The sequence below is a fragment of the Cyanistes caeruleus genome, chromosome 28, assembly GCF_971803275.1.
Source record: "Cyanistes caeruleus chromosome 28, bCyaCae1.hap1.1, whole genome shotgun sequence".
NCBI classification, from domain to species: domain Eukaryota; kingdom Metazoa; phylum Chordata; class Aves; order Passeriformes; family Paridae; genus Cyanistes; species Cyanistes caeruleus.
Window position 1 is genome coordinate 4,043,853 of NC_141728.1, and position 24,051 is coordinate 4,067,903.

Here is a 24,051-nt window from a genome sequence, read left to right on the forward strand (position 1 = left end):
CCTTTGAACCACCTCCATATTTCAGCTGTTGCACGCTCACATTTTCGGTCTTTTGCCCCCAACATTCCCCAGAGCAATAAATCCTCTATTATCCCATGCAAAAGACTTCCCTCTCATCCTTGGCTCCTCAGAGCGCAGACTGACAGCCAAAAGCCATAGAGTGAGTACTCTGGTCACAGCTGGGCTCATCCTGCTCCTGGGGTGTGACCCACTCCTGTGCAGGCCCAAGTGACAGAGCCAGATCAGCTCCAGCCTAACGCGATATATTCTCCTTCACAGAAGCAGAAAAGTTAACCTCTAATTGAGCTTTAACTTCTTTACTTTTCTTTCTGCAGGACTTAACGACATCCTTAATCATTTCCTGAGTTGCCTGTCCCTCTGTCCAAAGGTGATGCATCCCTTATCTTTTTCCTGAGTTCCTGCAAAAGCTCCCTGCCCAGCCAGGCCAGGCATTTTCCTCACTAGCTCACTCTGGTGTTGGAGTCTGGGATACAGAGTGTGCACCCTTGTTTCTAATACTTAGTTCTAGGATTCAAAGAAACACTGAATTTCATATGACATGAAATTCATGAGCATGTTTTCATGGTGATACATGAAAACAAATGCTAAAGTTAGATAGGAAAAGTGTAAGTGTGTAGATTAGAAAGTTTCTTAAATCACTGGGTGAAAAAGTAGTTTAGAGAACAGGCGACAAGATGCAGGATTTAGGGCGTTGTCTCTTGTCCTTCTCCTTTCTTCTTCATGTTCTTCTCCGAGGGGTTTTTGGGTAGTAGTGAGTGATTGGGTCAAAAATGCCGCAGTGCAGCGCACAGGTGTTGGGTCATTGGGTCAAATATTTATTGGAATAAAGAAAAAAGGACTCCTCTGTCTCCTTTTTGGACATAAACCTCTGGCGTTTGTGGATTAATTTTCCTGACAATTGCTTCTAAAACTAACTTGAAGAACAGGCACAATTTAGTTAGCAAAAATCAATTCCATTTATTACAGTAAGAATCTTTGTCAATTAGTGTAATTCCTATGTAATTTCTCGTTTCCCACATGCATTTTTCACCTGCTCTTACCTGGCCTTATCTCCCCTCAGGCCCCGCTCGTCCTCGCCGAGTCCGGCCCGCGCCGGGGCCGCGCCGGGCGCGCGCGGGGCCGAACGCAGCGCCCCCCTCAGGCCGTTGCGCCGCGGCCGTTGCGGCGCCAGTCGGAGACAGATCGGTGCCATGGCGGAGCTGCCGCTGCCCGCCGGACTCAATGCCAGCACCTTCCCCGCCAAGCTGTGGCGCCTGGTGAACAGCCCCCGCGTCCGCTCCGTGCGCTGGGACAGCCAGGCCCAGGGCTTGCTCATCGACCGCTTCCTCTTCGAGCGGGAGCTGCTCAGCCCGGCCGGCGCCCACGGAGGGGGCGGCCAGGGGGCGGGGGCGGCCCCGGACTCCTTCAAAGCCACGCATTTTGGCAGTTTCGTGCGCCAGCTCAACCTCTACGGCTTCCAAAAGGTGCCGGCATGGCTTGGCTCAGCTGTGCCGGGCGATGCCGGGGCTCTGCTCCACTTTATGAACCCAAACTTCCGCCGCGACCGCCCCGAGCTCCTGCTCCGCATCAAACGCCTGACCAGGGCCAACAGGCAGAGACTGGCGGCGGGGCTGGAGGTGCGGAGCCGCCAGCCCAGCCGCCTCCAGCGGCTCCCCACGGAGCGGTCGCTGCCCGCCTTCCCCAGCGGGCAGCCGCCCAGAGCCGGTGAGACGGGGTGGGAGCTGCGGGCGCGGAGGGAGGCGTGGGCTTTGGCCGTGGGCGCTGCCCGGCCGGGCAGGAGCGGCCCCTGCCCGTGCTGGGGCTGCTCAGCGCTGCTGCCCCGGCCGGCACAGGGGCTGTCCTTGGGCAAGGCAGCTGTGCCGGCAGGGCCCGGGAGCTGTGCCGGGCTGCCGGGGGCTGCGGGACAGTCCCGCCGCGCCTGCGCTCGCCACACGCTGGCCCGCTCGGCCGGCAGCCGGCCCGGCCCTGTGCCGTGGCTGGCGCTGCTCATTGCGCGGCCCTGGGACGCTCGGGGAGCTCTCCGGGAGTGCGGCTGAGCCGAGGGCTTGGGCGTGCTCAGCCCCAGCGGGAGAGGGAGCCTCCTGTCCCATTTGGAGCAGAGGGGAGAAGAGCTGGCACTTGGGTTTCTGGCAGCTGCCTCCTGCCAAGGCTTGAACGGACAGGGGAGAGCTCAGTAGACAGGGAGCTGCTTGTTGCAAAGTGAATAAAATCCCATACACCCGTGTGTGTAGAGTTGTTTATTTCAGTGCTGGAGGTGAGGAGGATTTCTTCTCCTAATTCATCCACGTTTCTCAATTGCTGTGATATATTTAGTAATTATTGCTTGGTGTTACTATGTCATTATAACATATGGAACTAATATACACATATTATACTGTATATTATAATGTAATATAATGTATTGTATTTATCGTATGTAATATATTATAATGTATATTATAGACTCTGGAACGAATTTACATAGTATAATCTCATGGCTATAGATAGTTCTTTTTCACTGTGCTTGTGCCTCCCCAATTTGGGGGTCGTTGGGGGTCTTTGACAAAGGCTTCCAAAGTCATTTTTGCATCTGAACTTTTCAACTTCTTCTTCAGAGCATGCACAGCTACGGTGTTCCTTGGTCTGTCTGGTCCTAACCGGTCTAATTACTTTATTTTGTGGCTAATTGGCTTGATGTTTGCTAATTTTTCATTAGTACTGTACTGACCTCTCTCTGAAACTGACCACCTGGTGAGATTTTCATTTTTTTTCCCCTCTCTCCAGCACTGAGCAACCAATTAACCATACACTAGCCACTACAGGTTATACTAGTCTCTATCAGGTTAAATAGATCCATGAAATTATGATTCAGGTCCTATTGATATCTGGTGATACAGATCTGTCAGGTTATATAGATATCTTACAACTCAACCTATAGAAGCAGCTTGTAAGTTTGACTTAAGTTCTATAGGCATCAAACCCCCCAAGACATGTGGTGATATTTTTCTTTCTCACCCTGTTTTGGGAGGAGGTGAGCTTTTGTCTTCCCTGACAAAAGCACACTTGCTGCCAAGGGAAACACACCTGAGGAGCAGGAGTGACCCAGCCTTCCCTTTGCTTCCTTTCTTCTTCCCTCCCTGCTGCACAGCTCCCTTGCTCCAGAAGCGCGATGCTGCCTCACCTGAGGATTCAGAGCTGCCTCCAGGTCCTTGCAGGAGAAGTGCAGCTGCTCAGGAGAGTGAGGCTTCCCCAGCACCTGCCAAGAAAGTCTGTGCCACCTCTGCACTTGCTGGGGCTTCACCAGTGGAACCATCAAGAGAGCTCATCCAGAGATTTAATCTCCGCAAGCTCACAGTTCCACTGGTTCGCCTGGACCTGAAACGCCATCCTGAGCTCATGGTTCACCTCACTCCAGTCGACCCTGAAGCTGCTTGCAGGGCCCTTGGACAGAGCAACAGCTGCTCATCTTCTCAGCAGCACAGCCCAGCCTGCCACCCATCAGGTAGGGAAAGAGTTTCTACCCTTCCTTTTCCAATAGCTCCTGGCAACTGAGCCTTTCAAGTGTTTTCCCTGAGTCCTCTGTCATGGCCAGATCTCAAGTGAGAATCACGGAGAAAGTGTACTAGGAAGTGGGACTGTGAATGCCAAAGGATTCTCTGTTCTTCCTGTCCTTCCTGCAGATGTGGAGGTTGTTGTGGGCATTTCCCAGACAGCCTGTCTGCTGAGGTGCAAGGGCAGGGCGAAAAATCTTGCCCGACAGACAAGTGGTCAGTGTTAGGTGAACTCCCCTGTTTCTTGGAATGAAGTCCAACTAGGACGGTGATAGGATATTGCAGATGTTTCAGACTGACTGGCCTGCAAATCGGGCCGTGCCATTGAAATGAGCTGTGTGCCTCAGAACAGCTGCAGCTGCAGAACATGACCTCACCTACAAGGTTGCTTTTCGAATAAACTCCCAGTTGAATTTCTCAGTGTGTGCCTGAAGATCCGGGCTCTTCTTGGGTGAATGCATGTTCTGTGGCCTTCTGTGTTGAGAAACTCAAGCAGCCAAATCTAAAAGCTGCTGGGGAGATAGGGAAGGCTGTGATTCTAAAGTTTTTGTGTGCCTTTGGAGCAGAAGGGAGAAGAGCTGGCAGCTGGCTTTCTGGCAGTTGCCTCCTGCCCAGGAATGGCAGTGGGACACTTTTCCCAGACAGATGAATAAGTACGGGAGAGCTGAGTAGACAAGGAATTGGTTGTTGCAAAGCTTCAGAACATGTGGGGAATTTTCTCCTTCTCACCCTACTTGGGAGGATGGGAACTTCTGTCTCCCTTGGGAGAAGTACAGTTGCTGCCAAGGGAAACACAGCTGAGGAGCAGTAGTGACCCAGCCTTCCCTTTGCTTCCTTTCTTCTTCCCTCCCTGCTGCACAGCTCCTTGGTGCCAGAAGCGCAGTGCTGCCTCACCTGAGGATTCAGAGCTGCCTCCAGGCCCTTCCAGGACAAGTCCAGATCCTCAAGGGCGTGAAGCTTCCCCAGCACGTGCCAAGAAAGTGTTTGCTACATCTGGACTTGGGGTTTCATCAGGCCAGCCAGGCACACACAAATTTCAATCCCAGCCAGAGCTCATGACTCCACCATTTCCTGCGCACCATCAAAGCACTTCTGCGGCCTCTCCAGAGAGCAGCAGCTGCACTTCTCCAGAGCAGCACTTGCCAGCCAACATCCCATCAGGTACGGAATGTGTCTCTCCCCTGGCTTTTCAGAAAGATCACAAAAAGTGACTGAAGTAGTTTGCTGCGGTGCTCTGTCATGTGTCCATTTGATTGTGACAATCAGGTGTCAAGGGTACTAGGAAGCAGGATCATGAATATCAAAACAATCTCTGTCTGCTTTTCCCGTCCTTGCTGCAGATTTGGAGGGTGTTCTGGCCATTTTCCAGGCAGCCTCTGTGTAGAGGTCAAAGGGCAAGGCAAAAAACATTTCTCCACAACTGGTCGGTGTCAGGTGAACTCCCGTTTTTCTTTGGATGAAGCCAAACTAGGACTCTGATGGGATATTGCAGAGTTTACAGATTGTCTTTTGTTGAGATGAAATACAAGGGATGGGACCACCGTGCTTTGAGATGATTTATTGCTTAAGTAGCCCAATAAGAGATCAGTCCCGAGGCGTGAGATTTACAGGCAACAAGTCAACCACAGCTCAAGAAGTTACGAGTTCCTTCTCCGCATGGCAATATATAACTTTTTAGTCCAGTAGACAGTTGGCACCAAGTTTGTTTTCACTTATTAAGCTTTTATCACCTTTACTTGATTTTGCCACACTGCGTCTGTCTTTTAACCAACAAGCTAACAGGTCACGTATTCACACACACTTCTGTAACAGTTCCTAGATCTCTAACTTACTTTATAAATCACACTATTACACTTTATACCTCCAACTATTTTACTTCATAGAATTTCTTACTTACTCTAGGCATATTCTTACTTACAACTGTAAGAACAATGGTTTAGAATTACTCTACCTAATGTCTGTGTACTTTCATCACTCCATCAATCCAGGCTTTTTCTAAGGCTGCAGATTTTCCATTTCCAACAGTCTCTCCCGCAAATAATGCTATGAAATTTCAGTGCCCGCTGTGAGTCCCCAGAACAGTTGCAGCTGCAGACCATGGCCTCACCTCCATGGTTGCTCCTTAGAATAAACTCGCAGTTGAAGTTTAGCATGTGTGTCTGCACCTCTGGCCTCTTCCTGGGTGAATGCACTTTCTGTGGTCTCTTGTGATGAGAAACTCAAGCAGCCAAATGCCAAAGCTGCTGGGAAGATGCAAAAGGCTGTGATTCAAGGTGATTTTGTCTGTGTGTATGTCTAGATCAGTTTCACAAGCCATACTTTAATCTATGTACACGTTGATTAGGATAATACTTTTGAAGGGGAAGAGCTCACTTTTCCAATTCCCTGGGAAGTTTTTAATACCTTTCTGGAGTTGAGGTTGCTGTGCGCTTCCTGTGATGTTTGATCCAAGGCAGCAACAAAGCTCTGCGTCCCAAAGCCTCATTTTGGAGCCTCACCCATGTTTTTGGATTCTTCCAGCCACCCCAGGCACTTCAGTCCCCAGTGCTCCAGCTGGCAGTGCTGGTTATGCAGCATGGAGAGCCCCAAGCTGGGTATGGAGTACTCCTGGGGAAGAGGAATTGCCACCGCTGGATCTGGACCTTGTTCTGGAGACACTGGAGGAGATGCTTTCACCATCTGTGCCTGAAAGGTCTCCCTCTGTTCAGGTAACTCCATTGGACAGGGATGAGAGGGGCTGGACTGAGAGCTTCTGAATGTTGTTGCATGGCTGAGAAGCAAAGGCTTCTTGAATTCAGCTGGGAATGGACACGGAAGGATTTGCTTGTTCAAGCAAGATTTGCTAAGGAAGAGGGAATGAAAAAGGGGGGATAGCCCTTAAGTGAGGATGAGAGGTGTTTGCCAGGTTTGGATGCTTCTTTTTCTGGGAAGAACTGCCCATATCTTCTTGCCAAGCACGATGACCCTTTGTCTTCTGCAAACTCGTGCATAGCAGTTTTCAAAAGCAATTTGTTGGTGCACAGAAGGAAATCTGGCAGGCTCTGATTGTATCCCTGCAGAATCTATTGGTTGATCTTTGCGTTTCCTTCTTTCTGTTTTTCTTTTCAGGTCAATGCTAGTGTTGCCCGTGGCTCTTCAGGAGGGGAGGCTGTGAACAAGGCTGCAGCAGAGGGAGCTTTGCCTGCTTGCGGGAGCTGTGTGAACGTTGGCCAGGAGCCCGAGGAGCTTGGTAAGGAGTGAGTCCAGCCTGCTTTAGAGAGATGGGAGACAGCTGCTCTGAGCCTGCCTCTGACAGGAAGGGAGATCAGAAGAGTTGAGTTCTTGTCTGCAGCAGGGTTGGTGCTTCCTGGTGCCTTTAGTTCCAATCCTGCACTGGCACAAGCTCCCCGAGCCCTGCCCCTCCATGCTTTTCCAGAGGCTCTGACACCGAGTCCTCTGCTGTGGCAAGAGAGCCGGCAATAAACCTGAGCTGGTGGCAGTTGTGTCACCAAGCTGCGTGTCCCAATTGGTTCCCAGCTCACAGCAGCCTTCAGCTTCAGCCACTGCAGTGAGGACTGACGTCTCTGCGTCAGCCCAGAGAAAGAACAAGGCTGGGCTTCTTTGTGGCAGCTGGCACTGTCTGTGTTTCAAGCTCTCGGGGGTGCCATTTGCACTGGGAGGGTTGTGAATTGATTGGCGTACTTCAAAACTTCACAAGACTGGAAAACTTGGAAGGATCCCTGTTCCCTTTAAAGAGCATTCTCAAGTGAGAGTGTGCCTTTCAGGCCATCTTTGACAGCCTTTGCTAGCAGGACAGTTTACTTGCAAAGGGAATGCTACACGGAGGCCAGCATTGACTGAGAGTTGCCTTTCCTTGCCAGATATCCATGTGATCTACCTGGCCAGAAGGGCTGCCCTGCGTGGGAAGAAGGATCAGAGGGAGAGCCTGTGACCATCGGGCAGGTGGCATCCCTCTGTTTATAAATATAGTTAGAGATATTTTTATTATTATTTATTTATCGATATAGTTATAAGTAGAGATTGATAGAATTGTATTTATAGGTGTATCTATTTATACATCTGTAGAGTTTGTATGTATAGTTATGGATGCAATAGGATTTTATTTCTATGTATACAGTTACATTTATAGATTTTCGAATTTACATTTATAGTTGTAGAGAGTAACATTTATATGCACACACAGTTCCATTTCTAAATGTGCATAGTTCTTTAGTTAGAGCTATGTGGATGTAGAGGTCCACATGTATGTAGAGGTTTTGCCTCTTTCCTCATTGGCTGCCTTTTTCATCTCTTGTTTTTCCCGCTGTGCCCCTTGTGTCCCCCTGTGCTGGGTCCGAGCTGGGGCCGGGCCAGGCGGAGCAGCAGTTGCAGCCCTGGCTGTCCCTGGAGCGGTGGGAGCTGCCGCTGGCCCCAGGCACTGTCCTGTGAGGAGCTGCTGAAGGACGCTGAGACTGAGGGGGCTGAGGAGGCGCTGATGCTGAAGGGACCTTGCAAACCTTGAGGTGTGAGGGGCACTGAGGGCTGTGGGGGAGCAGAGGGCCATGGTGGCACTGAGGTGACAGAGGCACGGGCTGAGGGCTGTGCCGGCTCTGAGGGGACACAACGGCTCAGAAGGGACTGAGCGGGGGGAGAGGCCTGGGAGAGGCCCAAGAAACTGAAGAGGGGGCTGGGGCTTTGCCGAGAGGACGGCGGGGCTGAGGGGATGGAGGGGGCCAGGAGGGAGCACACACAGCTCAGGGACTGCAGCTCTGCCAGGCCTTGGAACCGATTCCAGAGCCTCCACTTTTGCCACCACAGCTGTGCTGAAGAGCTTGAGGACAGGCAGACACTGAGAGGAGCCAGCAGGGAGAAGCTGAAGGCCTGGAGCAAGAGCAGTGAGCAGGGATGTGCTGGGGCCACGCGAGAGCCTGGGTGAGGCCCCAGGGCTGGTGAGGCCGGGCAGGGCTGAGGGTGGCGTGGGCTTTGGCCGTGGGCGCTGCCCGGCCGGGCAGGAGCGGCCCCTGCCCGTGCTGGGGCTGCTCAGCGCTGCTGCCCCGGCCGGCACAGGGGCTGTCCTTGGGCAAGGCAGCTGTGCCGGCAGGGCCCGGGAGCTGTGCCGGGCTGCCGGGGGCTGCGGGACAGTCCCGCCGCGCCTGCGCTCGCCACACGCTGGCCCGCTCGGCCTGCTTGTTCTTGCCAACCCTCCTGGGGAGGCTCGGAGATTTTCGCTTCCCTGCTGGAAGTGCAGCTGCTGCCAAGGGAAAGGTCCCAGCACTGACTCGCTGTTCCCTTTGCCTCCCAGATGTCCCATCTGCTGTCCCTGTCCAGGAGAGCTGCTCTGCATGGGAGGAAAAGACTGAGGGAGAGGCTTTGAAGATGGGGCGGCTGATTCGTTCAAATGCAGTTGTATGGATATTTAGATTGGGACAGTGACATTTGTATATTTTCAAATAGTTTTGTTTAATATATCTATGTGTATATATATTGTATGAAATATGTAATATTTAATCTGTATTTCCATCTGTAGATGGTTATAGATGTATCTGTAGAGGTATTTAATTCTATTTAAACATGTATGAAATGGTATAGTTGTATAATTCTATGGATCAAATTCTTAGTACAGGGTTATTTAGAGGGAGACTGATATTTTTGTATTTCTATATGGGCTGTAAGCTTGTTGTAATCTGTAATAAATGAAGTTGTTAAACACCTCATTAATCGTTGCCTATAGTGACTTGTAGAGGTTAGCAATAAGTTAAGTTTTTGATAACTGAAGTTGGTATTTGTATATTTTTACATGGCATTGTTGTGCTAATATAATAAATGACTTTTTTTAAACTTAATGGAGATTTTGATAGTTGTGTATTGTCAGCGCAGGTGTAGCAATTTGTAATAAATGGCATTTTTCAACTGAAATGGATTCCTGTGTATTTGTAGCTCAGCTGTGCGGCTGCAGCAATCTGCAAGCAATGACATTTATCAGCTGAGATGGGTGGTTTGTGATTTGTGCTCTCCAAAGCAATGGGCAGATGGAAATGCCCTGACGCTGGAGGATTTTGGTGATGAAAATCTCCAGCCACGCCCAGCACATGCCCCACTTGCGCTCAGGCTGGGCAAGGAAAGCGCAGCTTTGGGATGGCAGCAGAGCCACACGTTGGCTCAGAACTCGCTGCACAGGCCTGCTGAGAAAACTCTGGGACTCTGCTGCGCGTACAACTCCAAGCAGGAGGCAGCGGGGCAGGAGAAAGCATTCACAATGAAAAAACAAAGAGAAATTGTGTCCAAACAGATGTGAGGATACTCTGGGAGTTTGATCAAATGCTCTAACTCACCACTGCCTAGGCTCATCTTCAGCAAAACTAGTTTGTTCAAAGCTGAACACCTTCCAGGAAAGAGAGATTGCTCTATCTTTGGTTCAGGAATGGCACAGTGACCAATCCCAGGTCACTGGGTCCATTTGCACCCAACACCAATGTGATGGATGGCAAAAATGGCATTTATTGCTGGAGAATTTGACACTTTATAACCTAGGTTCACAGTGTCACTCCCATCTGCTTTCATCACAGCTAGGTGCTATTGGCTAATTACGGGGGTCATTACCATAAACTATGGAGGAGGGGGGTGACTCCATCTTTCCGTTACATCCCGATATCTTCCGACCGCCGGGCCCTAGCTGACCACATTTCCCCCCCTACTAATGCTTAACTAAATTTGCTAGAATATGAGTTGTATTAGTCTTGTAAGTTCTAACGTTATCTGTTTTTAATCATTTTATCTAATTTATCTATATTATGAAAAGTTTTAAAAGTAGACATAATAGACTTGAGTAAAAATATAAGGTGCACTATACTTAAGTAAAAAGGTTAAATACTTATTAAATCAACACCGCAGTGTTTCATTAACAAACAATAAGGCACACGCGGTGACCAAGTGCATTCTTAGAGCATCTGATGTCTTTCTACAAACAGGATGTTGACCCTCTCTAGTCGGCTCTTGACAAAAGACACAAGCTCATTTAAAACATGGTCCAAAGTTTAGCACCAGTAAGATCATTACGATTGGCCCGATCAGAGTGGACACCAGGCTGGTCAGCCACGGAGACTGGTTAAACAGCGATTCAAACCACCCTTGTTGGGCCTCTCTATCTCTCTTTCTCTGGGCTAATCTTTCCCTCAGTTCAGCCATAGAATCTCTGACCGCTCCGGTGTGATCAGCATAAAAGCAACACTCTTCTTTCAGGGCGGCACAGAGGCCTCCTTGCTGCATTAGCAGAAGTTCTAGCCCACATCTATTTTGTAAGACAACCTCAGAGAGTGAGGACAGTGACTTCTCTAAAAGAAAGATGGATCTTTCAATCCTCTGTAGGTCCTCATCGATCGTCATCTGCAGCTGAGAGAACCCTTGCTGTTGGGTGTCTCGTTAGGGACTTTTGGATTAGGTTCTTTTTCCCTTTCAACTGAAGATTGACGAGAGAGAGGCAGTTTTCTCTTGTTTGGTCTCAGTTGTTTATTCTTCTTTTATCAGCATTACAAGGTACAAGGAGCTATGTGCACTATGATAGAAGAGGGTAAAATGGCTAACAAAGATCCTCTTCAGGTCTTTTATATGTCTGTTTACCCAATTAACAGATGCCAACTCAATTATTTTTCTTAGTGACCCAAAGACCCAACACCTGTGCGCTGCACTGCGGCATTTTTGACCCAATCACTTACTACTACCCAAAAACCCTTAAGGGAAGAACATAAAGAAGCAAGGAGAAGGACAAGAGACAACACCCTAAATCTTCCATCTTGTCTCCTGTTCTCTAAACTACTTTTTCACCCAGTGATTTAAGGAAATTTCTAATTTACACACTTATACTTTTCCTGTCTAGCTTTAACATTTGTTTTCATGTATCACCATGAAAACATGCTCATGAATTTCATGTCATATGAAATTAAGTGTTTCTTCGAATCCTAGAATTAAGTATTAGAAACAAGGGCACACACTCTGTATCTCAGACTCCAACACCAGAGTGAGCTAGTGAGGAAAATGCCTGGCCTGGCTGGGCAGGGAGCTTTTGCAGGAACTCAGGAAAAAGATGAGGGTGCATCACCTTTGGACAGAGGGACAGGCAACTCAGGAAATGTTTAAGGATGTCGTTACGTCCTGCAGAAAGAAAAGTAGAGAGGTGAAAGCTGAATGAGAGCTTAACGTTGCTGCTTCTGTGAAGGAGAATATATCACATCTCACGGGAGCTGATCTGGCTCTGTCACTTGGGCCTGCACAGGAGTGGGTCACACCCCAGGAGCAGGATGAGCCCAGGTGTGACTAGAGTACTCACTCTACGGCTTTTGGCTGTCAGTCTGTGCTCTGAGGAGGCAAGGACGAGAGGGAGGTCTTGTGTATGGGATAATAGAGGATTTATTGCTCTGGGGAATATTGGGGGCAAAAGACAGAAAATGTGAGCGTGCGACAGCTGAAATATGGAGGTGGTTCAAAGGGAGGGTACAAAGCATCAGCTAATCAGAGATATCCTGGGCAGGGTAAAAGGCAGGGTTCACAAAATCATCATCCAATTGGGGCCCAAAGCACCAAGGATCCACTGTGACTCCACGGAGTGTCATGGAACCGTGGAGACCATTGTGACACTGCAGGGCCTCATGGAACCATTCTGACACCAAGCTGGCTGGGAGTGTGGATGTGCTGGAGGGCAGGAGGGCTCTGCACAGGGAGCTGGACAGGCTGGATGCAGGGCCCAAAGCCAACAAGGTGAGGTTGAACAAGACCAAGTGCCGGCTCCTGCACTTTGGCCACAACAAGGCCTGCAGTGCTCCAGGCTGGGGACAGAGTGGCTGGACAGCGGCCAGGCAGAAAGGGAGCTGGGCCACTGTTGGCCAGCAGGCTGGACATGAGGCAGCAGTGTGCCCAGGTGGCCAAGAAGGCCAATGGCCCCTGGCCTGGATCAGAAATGGTGTGGCCAGCAGGAGCAGGGCAGGGATTCTTCCCCTGTGCTGGGCACTGCTGAGGCCACACCTCGAGTGCGGTGTCCAGTCCTGGGCCCCCAACTGAGGAAGGCCATGCAGGGGCTGGAGCGTGTCCAGAGAAGGGCAACAAGGCTGCTGAGGGGTCTGGAGCACAAGTCCTGTCAGGAGTGGCTGAGTGTGGTGGGTTTTAGCTCCATCTAAAATCACCAGAGTACTTCCTTCCTTCTTGCTGTGAGATATGGATTAGGAGAAGGGTAAAACAGGCTTAAAACTTAAAAAGAATAAAGAACCTTTATGAACAGGACTACAAGAATAAGAAACAAGCTAAAAACCTCCAGAAACCTTTCTTCCCCCCCCCACCCAATTTTTCCTTTCCCAAGTGACACGGCAGAGACAAAACCTGGGATGTTAAAGCAGTGCCAACTATACAATAGTCTTTTCATCAGTCTGTGCAGGGAGAGGAGTTTTCTCTTGTCATGCCATGGAGAATTACCCACAGGAAATGGTTTTCTTGTGGCTTTTCATTTCTACAAATGCCAGTCATGAGGGCACAAACTCTGCCCTCTCCTCCCATTTTCACACCACTCAGAGGTGTGTTCATGGGCCATGAGCTAAGGGGTACTATTTTCGGGATGAGTTATTCAAAGGCAAAGGTTCTCTTCATCTCTGAGGACAGAGGTTTTCTTCTTCTCTCCCTGGGGGCAAAGGGTCTTCATCAGCTCTCATCTCCCTCTCTCTCTGTTCAAGCTCTCATGGGATCACAGCTACTCCACCATCTGCTTGGCTTCATCAATGGATACCTTTGCCCAGATCTACAGCTTGAATACTTCAATCCCCAATATTCCTTCATGGATTCAAGGAGTTATTTTTCAGAACATTATTAATCATCTCCATGGCCCTACAAAAAGACTACTTAGGGTTATTAAAGCATCTCCTCATTCTCCTTCCACCTGAGGCTTGATTCCTTCTTTTACTGACCTTGATGTTTCACGTTGTCTTTTTACGTGTCACTTGGTTCTTTTCTTTTCCTGGAGAGAGGATTAAAGTCTGCAGGTCTCCTGTGTGCAGTGCAAGGGTTAAATGTGTCCCAAGCCATGGCAGGCAGTGGTGGTGTGGGATTTCAGGTGTGGCTGGTGCCAGCTCTCAGGAGCTGTCTGTGCGGGCCGGGGGGCAGGGGGGGTGTTGGCGAGTGTCATCAGCCGTGGCCTGGCCCAGCCTGGGGGCCGGGGGCTCCCCTGGGAAGGGCTTTGGCCACCCCGCTGGAACGGGACCCGGAGGGCTTCCCGGGAAAGCCAGCAGCGCAGCAGAGCCTGGCCTGGCCTGGGGGGGATCCCGCAGTCTCCATCTCCCCCCGGGAGCAGCTGGGCTCCGGCCCAGGCCCCCCCAGGCCGCACAGGCCACGGGGGAGCGGGGCCAGCCACACCACAGCTCTGCTGCCTTTCAAGGCTGCAAAGAAAGAGACCAGTTCCTGGGCTTGGGTGTTTAAAAGGAGGCATTCACAAAGGTGAAGTTCCTTTTCAGTGGTGCACAATGCTGTCAGTTGTCAGAACTGGGCAGCTCTTGGCTTGATCTCAAGCACAGCAGGAACTCCCCACAGCCTCTCTCAGAGGAATCACTGCTGTGGGTGTTTCCCACTTCTTTCCCTAAATGCTAAACTACCCCACCCTTTGATCATAACTCACAGCTATCAAGGCCTTATTTAACACCAAGTAAGTTGCTCCAGTATCAACCAAAAATTCTACTTCTTTCTCTTTTTTCCCTCAGTTTCATTTTTATAACCAGGGGGTCTGTTGGGGTGGACTCCCCGGCTCCCCTTCAATTTTCTTGTGGATGTGTGACTGCAACCACCCCTCCTTTCCCTTCTTTCTTTTGGCCATCTCACTTCCACTTTGGACACTCATTTTTCCAGTGATCAAATTCTCCACAGTACACACATTTGGCTCTACCCTGTTGAGATGGGCCTCGTTTGGGTGGTCCTTGTCTGTGCTTTCCTTTCCCTTTTCCTTCCTCCTGTACCACTGCTACTAGCTTCTTCATTTCTTGCTTATATCCCTCTTCTCAATTGCTGAAAACTCTCCATGCCTCTTCCAATAAGGCTTCTAAGTTTCACCCATCTGCCCCTCAAAGCTTTTGGAGTTTACACCTCATGTCCCCCGTGGATTGTTCCAGAAATAGATGAACTAGCTGCTGTATTCCTACTTCAGAGCCCGGCTCCAGTGGTGTGTGTCTGTGCATCGCGTCCTTCCAAGGATCTGGGAATTCCCAGGGAGATTCCCAGGGACCTTGTTTGATTGCATATAAGGCTGCCCAGTTCATGGCTTTAGGTCCAGCCCTCTCCACTCCCTTCACTCTCCACTCCTGGCAGCTTTCTGACTTTCTCCTTGCACTCGACTGATTTGGATCCCATGGTGGGTCCTGGAGAGGAAAGTATTCTTTTCCATCCATTTGTAATGTTTTCTAATGGTCCTTTGCCAGGTCCCCTGCTGGTTTTAGAACCAATTGTTTCTCAGTTTTGGTTAATGCATCTAATAACAATTGTGTGTCACTTCAATCTGAGTTATGTTGTTTGACTATATATCATAAACATTTGGCAGTGTTTACTGGGTCACTTTGATAATTCTTTGTGACCTTTTCTCACACCTCTGTGTCAGGAGGAGAAAAGGGTTCCTTAACTACCATTGTCCCTTCTGGTGCTATTGCTTCCCACAAGGGTGCCTGTAGTCCCTGCTTTCTGCTCCAGGATGCAATCGGGCTACCTGGGGGTGCTGGGGCTGATGCCCCCTTAAAGCTGTCGGGAGGAGGTGGAGGGGAAATGGAGATTGCAGGTGTGGAGGGGGCAGAGGGGCAAATGGAGCTTCCAAGTGCACCTCTTCCTCCTGCTGCCTCCTAAAGGGAGGGCTGATTAAATGAGTACAGTTCTGTTCTTGCTGGGCTGCTGCTGGATAGGCCTTACTCAGCCTGATGCACCTCTGGCCAAGGCTGCAGCTCCAACAGCACCGTTTGAGCTTCCCTTTGTTGGCCTGATTTTCTTTCTCAAGGGCCAACACCAAAGGATCAGAGCGGGCTTTGATCCCACAGTCCCTCTGCCATTCAGGGTTATTCCAGAGGGAGAAAAACATATCACAACCCCAAAGCTCATCCCACTTCCCCTGGTGTCTAAGGAAAAGCATGAGCTGCTATAGATGTACAAAACGCTCGCAGTGAGAGAATTCTCCAGGGTCAAGCTGTTCAGGTATAAGCAATTTATTATTTAGGTAGAGGGAGGAAGAGACCCGTTTCTGCTGCCAGCCTCGGCGTACACGTGGTCAGGGAGGGAGAGAGACTGGAGAGGGGAGAGCAAGAGCCAGGGGTAAGAGAGTGGGGAGGACAAGAGAGGAGAGCTTAAAGAGAGAGGGGGGAACAAAAGAGTGAAGTTCTTCTTACAATACATTATATCCTTTTCCATAGTGAATGTTCTAATTCGCAGTAACCAACCACTACATGATACACCCACTAAAGAATTTACATATAGCCTATAAGAATTACTACATTACCATACAGTGTTACATTTCAGACTCTAAAAGCTTTACAAATTCCTCTCTTCCTGCTTGACTTCTGGATTCTCTGTCTGCAGAAGGACATTGTTTCATCAACAGGGATTCTCCTTTAGCTGGCTAAGCTATTGTTCTGTGGTTATGTACTAACCCGTACTCGGCATCTTATGACTCAAAGCAAGCTTTCATTTCTATTTCCATTCTAGGCTTCATATTTTCAGAATCTTTTGCTAAACAATCATATTCATAAGGTTTCCCTGTTTCATCCTCCCCAACAAACTGCAGCAGGGTGTTGTACTGTGCTGTGCTACTGGGGGCCACCTTGCTCCGTCATCCAGGCGATCCAACAGCCACCGGTGAGAACAGTATTTTATTGAACTCTTTTTGTTCTCAATTTCAGGAGACGGGTTCAGGAATCAAGAGACAACTCAGTATGAGGTAGCTACTTGTTCCACTTTATTGCAGTTTTATAGTATTCAGTAAGGTAACACGCCACACTTGTTCTATTATGATGGGATAATTGCCATTATTCACGCATCAGTTTCCACATTAGTATTGGTCCAGCTCATGACACCCGAGCTCCATAAGGTACTTCTAGCAGAACTCATAAGCTACATTAAGCAGGCTATATAAGATACATTTAGTGGGCTTCACAAGATCCATTTTGCAGATTTCACATTCACATCCTATTCATTGCCACATTAGCACTTAGTTTTCCTTTGATCTTTAGCACAATGTTGTGCCAAGGACTCACGCTAACTCAAAGTCAGGGTTGTGCAGGCCTTCCAGGGAGCAATGGCCACGAGAAGCAAGGCATTCTTCGACACTCAGTGTCCCCAGTGCTTGTGATTTCTTTCCAATGTGCTAAGACACATCCCAGTGGGCTGACTCTCGGTACCTCTCTGCTCTGTCCTGCCCCCATTATCTTCTCCTTCTTGTCTTATCCCATTTCCACCTAAATATTTCCTCACAATTTCTCAGAGTCTTTTCCCCCCTCTTCTTTGTTCACAACCCAAGTCTGAGGCACAAAATGGGTCCTTCCACACACAAGCTTTAAGATCTCAGGCTCACGACCAACCTGTCCTCGCTCACACTGCAGGCACCCCCTGGGCTGTTGGGCAGAAGAGCAGTGCCAGCGTGGTGCACAAACCTTACACTGGAATAATACCCACGCAAAATGTTGTCCCTGTTGTGAGTGAAACACCCCAAGAGCACAAATACACACTATTCCTGGCATTCCTTCTGTCCCTTCTGGCATTTCCAGATCTTTAGGAGAGGGCTGTTCCCAGTCCAAAGCTGTGATCTTTCTGGCAGAATTTTGATAAACTCCCTCTAATAACACCCGCTCGTTCCCTCTGTCTGTCCAGTGGTGCCCTGGGTTTACAAACTCCCAAGGGTCCAGGCCAAACCCCTGAGGCAGAGGTAGTCCTTTAATTTGCCTTGCCAGGCTTGGAGCGTTCTTTCAGCCCTTCCATCACTTGTTATGACTAATAAGATTGAACACCCAGCGTATCCAACACAGAAAGCGAAGGAAAGTTACCAGTGTGCTGGGATTATAACTTTTGACACGAGAGAGCAGTATTGCTACAGAAATACACACAAATCACTAAAACCTCTGCAAAAATGCACAATGACTGCTGAAAATCCTACAGTGAAAGAGAGAAAAACCCAAAACTATACTCTTAACATCATGCACTACACTTCCAATTGTTTTAATCATGTCTCAGCCACTGTCTCAGTCAGTCACACAGAACCAAAAGTCTGGACATAACACACTTCACCAAATAGCAGCATTAACTCAGGGGTTCGTTCCAGCCACCCCCAGAATTGCCAGTGGCCAATCCCTTTGGTCAATGAACCCCCCTTTGCCGGCCCCAGCCGGTCCCCTCCTGCCGGCCGCGCAATCAGCCCAAGCGGTCCCTGCACCGCTCACTGACCCATGGTCACTTGCAAGCCCACCTTACCCCAGCAGGGACGAGGCTACGCACAGGGACGTCTCCCTGGGGCTCAGCAGCAGCAGCCCTTTAGTCCAGACCCCCCGAGGCTGGATTATAATACAAACCCTTTGATCCACGGGCAGCAGGTTCCTCGTCTATCCCTGCGCTGAGCGCACGAGTTGAGGAGTACCCCGAGAAGATCCCGGGGCGCGCCTTGGGGAGTCCATCCCCCGTCTGCTCCCACAGGGGGATAGAGAGGACTCCGGCCTGGCTCCCCAAAACTGACACATGGAAAGGCTCTAAAACTGCAGGAGTTTTAAAGTAGGTTTGATTATTTATTATTGACAGGTGCTGGGCACAAGGGGGATTGATCCTCCAAAGACGTGTGCAAACGTCACAAGGCGTACATTCTCTATTTATCCCCCAAGGTATTCCATATGCATAGGATTGCCCAATTTGCCTCATTCATATTCATTTCTTGTCTCCTCCCATCCCCATTCCATATGGTAATGAGATCCATGCCCCTCTGGGCATGCACAGTTCACTCTGGTGGTCACTGAGGGGTCTTCAGGGATGAAGGCTCTGAACTGTCCAAACCCCTGGGTCAGCTCTGTCCAGCTCAGGAGCCTGAGGGCCTCTTTCATCTCAATGTTTTATCTTTCCTTGGGCACTATGTTAAAATAGATGTTATAGCCACTATACAGTGGAGTAAATAATTCTGATTAAGACCCTGTTGTCGAGTCATAATCCTAATCAATCTTATCTATATGTATATAAATACTTCTGCTTTGCTGTTCATTTTGAGAGACAAAGTTGTACAAAGGTTCAATTCCACCTGTATAATCCTTTACACAAAAATCCTTTACAAATCCTGGGACTGGAATTGGATCCAGCCACTCCCAGGCTCCTCTCACAGAAGGAGTTGAGAAAGCCTGGGGGTCCTGGCTTGGGGGATCTTGGGGTGTAATTGGGGTGTTGGGGGTCCTTTCTGCACCTGGTGACCCAACAGGAGCTTCTCTAATAACCTTTGCCTGAAGCTCCCACTGTGCCCATGACAGGAGCCCCTGGCAGTGTCTGTGACATCCCAGCTCTTTGGCAGCCTGGGCACTGCTGGGATGTCACCCTGGAGCCCCTGGCAGTGTCTGTGACATCCCGGCTCTTTGGCAGCCTGGGCACTGCTGGGATGTCACCCTGGAGCCCCTGGCAGTGTCGGTGACATCCCGGCTCTTTGGCAGCCTGGGCACTGCTGGGATGTCACCCTGGAGCCCCTGGCAGTGTTGGTGACCTCACTGTTCTTTAGCAGCACAGGGATGTCACCACTGGACTCCTGTCACTGCCTGTGACAAATTGGCTCCTTGGCAGCGTGGAGACACCTCTGTTGTCAACCTGGAGTCCTGGGACTGTCACCTCACGACCCTTAGGAAGATGAAGGAGCCCTGGGATGTCCCCAAGGAGCCCCTGGGACTGCAGGTGAGCTCACAGCTCTTCAGCAGCCTGGAAAGCCTGGGATCTGTTCATTCCTGCTCTGCTGAGGATGGATCCTCAGCAACTTGGAGGGAGGTTCCCTGATGAGTTTTACTTCTCCAGAGGCTTGTTCAGTCTTCAGCTCTTCAGCCCAGGAATTCAGTCCCAAAAATTCATTAAGATTTCAAATTGCTCTAACAAGACAATTCCCTGGGAATAATTCAATGTTAAGTCTTCAGTTCTTCTGTGGTTAATTATACAGATTGCAGAAGTGTATTCAAACAGAATATACTGTATTATTAATAGGGATGAGGTTTTTTATCCTATTTAGTTTTCTGTTTATAGATTGATATCAGCAATCTCCAGTTGATATTGATGCTGAGCACCTCCTAAATCACTCTGAACAGATCTGGAAATCAAGTCCCTTGATGGCTGTCAATCCATCAGCCTTTGTCCCTAAAGCCCCCCATCTCAGGGCTGGGCTCTCATCCCAGCCCTGGCCCCCAGAGCAGCTGAGGAATGGAGCCACATCCAGGGGTGTCCCCAGGGCTCAGGGCTGGGGCCAGCTCGGTTCAATCTCTTTATTGCTGCTCTGGCCCAGGGCACCCAGGGCCCCCTCAGGCAGCTGCCAGGGGAGCCCAAGCTGGCTGGGAGTGTGGCTGTGCTGGAGGGCAGGAAGCTCTGCAGAGGGATCTGGGCAGGCTGGAGCCATGGGCCCAGGACAATTGGATGAGGTTCAGCAAGGCCAAGGGCCGCGTCCTGCCCTGGCCTCACAACCAGCCCAAATCCCTGGCCGTGCCCTGGCCCTGATCCCCACAGCCTGGCCTGTTCCCTTCATCCCTGCATTGCCAGGGACTCTGTGGGACACGGCAGCTCTGCTGTGCCTATGGAGGGAGCTCCAAGTGCCACCACTGCACTGGGAACCACAACTCAGCGCCTTTGTGTCCTTTGGGGCTCAGCAACTGGGGACACTCAGAGGCACAGCAAGTTTCTCTTCATGGCCAACAGAAAAAATGGAAACATGATACCATTTGAAAAACATCAAAACTCTTCCCTCAGCAATGTGAGACAACCCAGCAGCATCTGACGTGCCCACTATCCACCAGGGATATCCATACAGGAACATTTTTAGATAAAGACAAAGGGAATTGTAAGGGCCATAAGCACAATTAAGGTGTTTCATGATGAGTTGTTTGAAGTTCTGAAAGAAAGGCTGGGCAACTCTCTGAAGCTCCCAGTGTGAAGCCACTCAGTTGAGAGCCATTGGAATGCCCAGAGTGCAGCTAGAGGAGGAAGTCTGGGAGCAATGGGAAGGACACGGATGCAGCTGCTCTCGTTAAGAGATGTCCTTAGACACGGCCATTTAAACAGGAGAGATGGAAACTCCTGAATGAGGAAAGACATGAAATAAGAGAACAGAATATTGGTGACAAAAATGGAAGGGAAGATCAGTATTCCTTTTCCTGGAATTGTACTATTCCAGGATATTCCTGCTTCCTCCCGGTGGGAAAAGTTTGACATTTTTTAAAAGTACTAAATTGACCCATCTAATTAGATGTTCTTGTGCACCTCACAAGCTGCAGGTCCCGTACAGCCCTGGAGGGCTCCTGTCCCATCTGCTCTGCTCCAGTCTCAAACAGGGACCAGCATTGTCCCAGGATCATCAGAGAGCTGAATGGGAAAGGATCTCAGCAAGTCTGCAGCCCAAGGTGTCAGCAACAGGCCCAGAGCAGGTGGTTCAAGGCTTGATTTTGTGTGGATTGGCAAATGGCAAAGAACAGGGAGGGGGCAGCATGTCAGCACCTGGCTGAGGCCATGGGAACAAAGGTTTCCTGCTGTCGTGGCTGCTGTCCCCTCTTTCCCCTTGCCCCCATTGTCTTTTGTCTCTGGCCAGCCCCCGGTGAAGAGCCTGGCTCTGTGTTCTCCATCAGCTCCTGGGTGGCAGTGCCAGGCTGGGATGAGGAGCCCCTGAGCCTTCCCTGCTGCGGGCTGGACAAGCCCAGCTCCCTCAGCCTCTCCTCACAGCCCAAGGGCTGCAGCCCCAGCTTGGAGGCCCTGGCGTGAGCCTGCTGCAGCTGCCAGACATCTTTCCTGCCCTGGGGAACCCAAGCCAGGCCCCAGGGACCGGGATCATGCATGTCCTTGATGTCCTGCTCACACAGCCCCGGCCCCTTGTCCCCGTGCCAGGCTCTGGGCTGGATCCTGTGCAACATCCTTAGGCTGTGGCTCCAGGAGCACCGGGGGGACAGCGGGGGACAGGGGACCCCACTGGGCATGGACAGTGTTGGACTTCTCTGGGGGGGGTCAGTGTGAGGGGGGCTGGGGCAGAGTGACCAACGCAGTGACCTCACACAGCCCCCTGTGATGTCACAGCCTGCTCTATGACGTCACACAACTGCTCTGTGATGTCACAAACCACTCTGGGATGTCACGCAGGCACATTGTAATGTCACAGTGAATTCTGTGATGTCACACAACTGGTCTGTGATGTCACAAACCACTCCGGGATGTCACACAGCCACATTGTAGTGTCACATCCATCTGTGTGACGTCACAGCAAAATATGTGATGTCACAGCCAGTTCTGTGATGTCACATCCAAATCTGTGATGTCACAGCCATCTCTGTGATGTCATATCTTCACCCTGTGATGTCACAGCCTGCTCTTTGACATCACACAACTGGTCTCTGATGTCACAATCCACTCTGTGATGTCACAAAGCCACATTGTTATATCACAGCGAATTCTGTGATGTCATAGCCTGCTCTGTGATGTCACACCTCCACACTGTGATGTCACAGCCAGGGATCTGTGATGTCACACCTCCACACTGTGATGTCACAGCCTGCTCTTTGACATCACACAACTGGTCTCTGATGTCACAATCCACTCTGTGATGTCACACAGCCACATTGTAATGTCACAGCCACTTCTGTGATGTCAAAGAAATGGACTATGATGTCATAGAGCATTCTGTTATGTCACAGCCTGCTCTTTGATGTTCCACAATTTGTCTCTGTGTTCACAAACCACTCTGTGATGTCACACAGCCACATCATAATGTCACAGCCTGCTTTATGATGTCAGATCTCCACCCCGTGATGTCACAGCCTGTTCTGTGATGTCACAAACCACTCTGTGATGTCACAACCTGCTCTGTGATGTCACACAACTTGTCTATGACATCATAGCGTATTCCGTGATGTCACAGCCAGCTCTGTGATTTCACAGCCATCTATATGATGTCACAGCCTGCTCTATGATGACAGACCTCCACCCTGTGATATCACAGCCTGCTCTGTGACCTCATACATTTGGTCTCTGATGTCACAAACCACTCTGTGATGTCACACAGCCACATTGTAATGTCACAGTGAATTCTGTCATGTCACAATTTACTCCATGATGTCACAGCACATTCTGTGATGTCACAGCCATATCTGTGATGTCATACAGACAGCCTATGATGTCATAGCTGCTCAGTGACCTCACATAACCCACTCTGTGATGTCACAGCCCACTCTGTCACCTCATGTCACCAGATGATCAATTGTCTACTCCAGGTGAGCACACACTGCTCCTTCTCCAAACCCACTGGCCCATGGACACCACACAATGCCCATGGTGGAAGGAGGGGAACTGGAAGTTCTCCAGCCTCAGTGTCCTGCCAGCTCAGCCAGGCCCACTGGAACATTGGGCTCCAGCCCCAGCAGGGACCAGCAGAGAGACCCCAGCACAGAAGAATGCATGTGGAAAGGGGAGGGGAAATATGTTCATCATTTTGGTCTCATGATTACCATACGTCTGTTTAGTCTGGGACAATCAATGAATGGGGGTGTGCAAAATACAGAACAGAAACAGAAACTTCCCTGTGCTCAGCATGCCCGGCTTTGGGAGGAGCTGTCCCCCCGAGCATCCGGCCACATCAAGAATGCTGCTTCTCAATGCTGCATTGGTGCTGAGCAGTTTGGATTTTAGGGAATTTTGGGCACACTCCCAGTGCCAAGGAAAGCTGTGTCTCCTGCTGTTCACAGACAGAGAAGGGCTGCTGGGAGATGTGGTGGTCAGAGGCTGCCTGGGCTACAGTGACCATGGAATAATCGAGTTTTCAATATTCTGGGACAGAAGGAGGGGCAGCAACAAAACTTCTACACTGGAATTATGGAGGGCAGACTTTGGCCAATTCAGGATGCAGATTTGGGGAGAACTGAATCAGGTACTGATTTTTGTAAGGGAAACAGCCCTTAAAAACAAAGGGGTCCAGGAAGGATGGACACACCTCAGGAAAGTAAACTTAAGGGGGAAGGAGCAGCCTGTCCCTGTGTGCCAAAAGATGAATGAGTGAGGAAAATGCCTGGCCTGGCTGGGCATGGAGCTTTTTCCAGGAACTCAGGGAAAACCATGGACACATCACCTTTGGACAGAGGGGCAGGAAACTCAGGAAATATTCAGGGATGTCTTTAGGTCATGCAGCAAGGAAATGAGAGAGGTGAAAGCTCAATTCGGACTTAACCTGTCTGCTTCTGTGAAGGTTAATCAAAATAATATTATCAATACATTAATGGCAAAGGAGGTTAAGTAAGGACAACCCCCATTCCTTATTGGGGGGGGGATAAGGTTA

The 24,051-nt window shown here is 49.9% G+C and overlaps 2 protein-coding genes across 3 annotated transcripts in view; both read left to right on the forward strand.

Moving 5' to 3' along the window:
* The first annotated feature begins 1,121 nt into the window (after nucleotides 1-1,121).
* On the forward strand, nucleotides 1,122-9,446 carry LOC147649072 (uncharacterized). Of its 2 annotated transcripts, none has more exons than XM_086865025.1 (8): nucleotides 1,122-1,725; nucleotides 3,149-3,502; nucleotides 4,413-4,712; nucleotides 6,072-6,259; nucleotides 6,660-6,780; nucleotides 7,412-7,995; nucleotides 8,349-8,462; nucleotides 8,833-9,446. In XM_086865025.1, the coding sequence occupies exons 1-6, from the start codon at nucleotides 1,212-1,214 to the stop codon at nucleotides 7,480-7,482; spliced, it is 1,548 nt and encodes a 515-aa protein (XP_086721151.1). In that variant the 5' UTR covers nucleotides 1,122-1,211; the 3' UTR covers nucleotides 7,483-7,995; nucleotides 8,349-8,462; nucleotides 8,833-9,446. The 2 variants fall into 2 exon arrangements, with proteins under 2 accessions (XP_086721151.1, XP_086721152.1); XM_086865026.1 differs by having other exon boundaries at nucleotides 1,128-1,725; nucleotides 7,412-8,053.
* Nucleotides 9,447-12,180: 2,734 nt separating this feature from the next.
* The window catches only part of LOC111944857 (uncharacterized), a 45,586-nt gene continuing 33,715 nt past the window's right edge, over nucleotides 12,181-24,051 (forward strand). The window contains exon 1 of the mRNA XM_086865139.1: nucleotides 12,181-12,286. The gene's annotated coding sequence lies outside the window, so the exon portion shown is untranslated. The remainder of the gene's footprint in view (nucleotides 12,287-24,051) is intronic.

What these genes read in the sequence shown, in the direction of transcription:
- LOC147649072 (XM_086865025.1), top strand. Translation starts at nt 1,212, where the DNA reads ATGGCGGAGCTGCCGCTGCCCGCCGGACTCAATGCCAGCACCTTCCCC. An exon ending in CGGGCAGCCGCCCAGAGCCG is followed by an intron (nt 1,726 to 3,148) that starts GTGAGACGGGGT and finishes CCTGCTGCACAG; the next exon opens with CTCCCTTGCTCCAGAAGCGC. An exon ending in GCCAGCCAACATCCCATCAG is followed by an intron (nt 4,713 to 6,071) that starts GTACGGAATGTG and finishes GGATTCTTCCAG; the next exon opens with CCACCCCAGGCACTTCAGTC.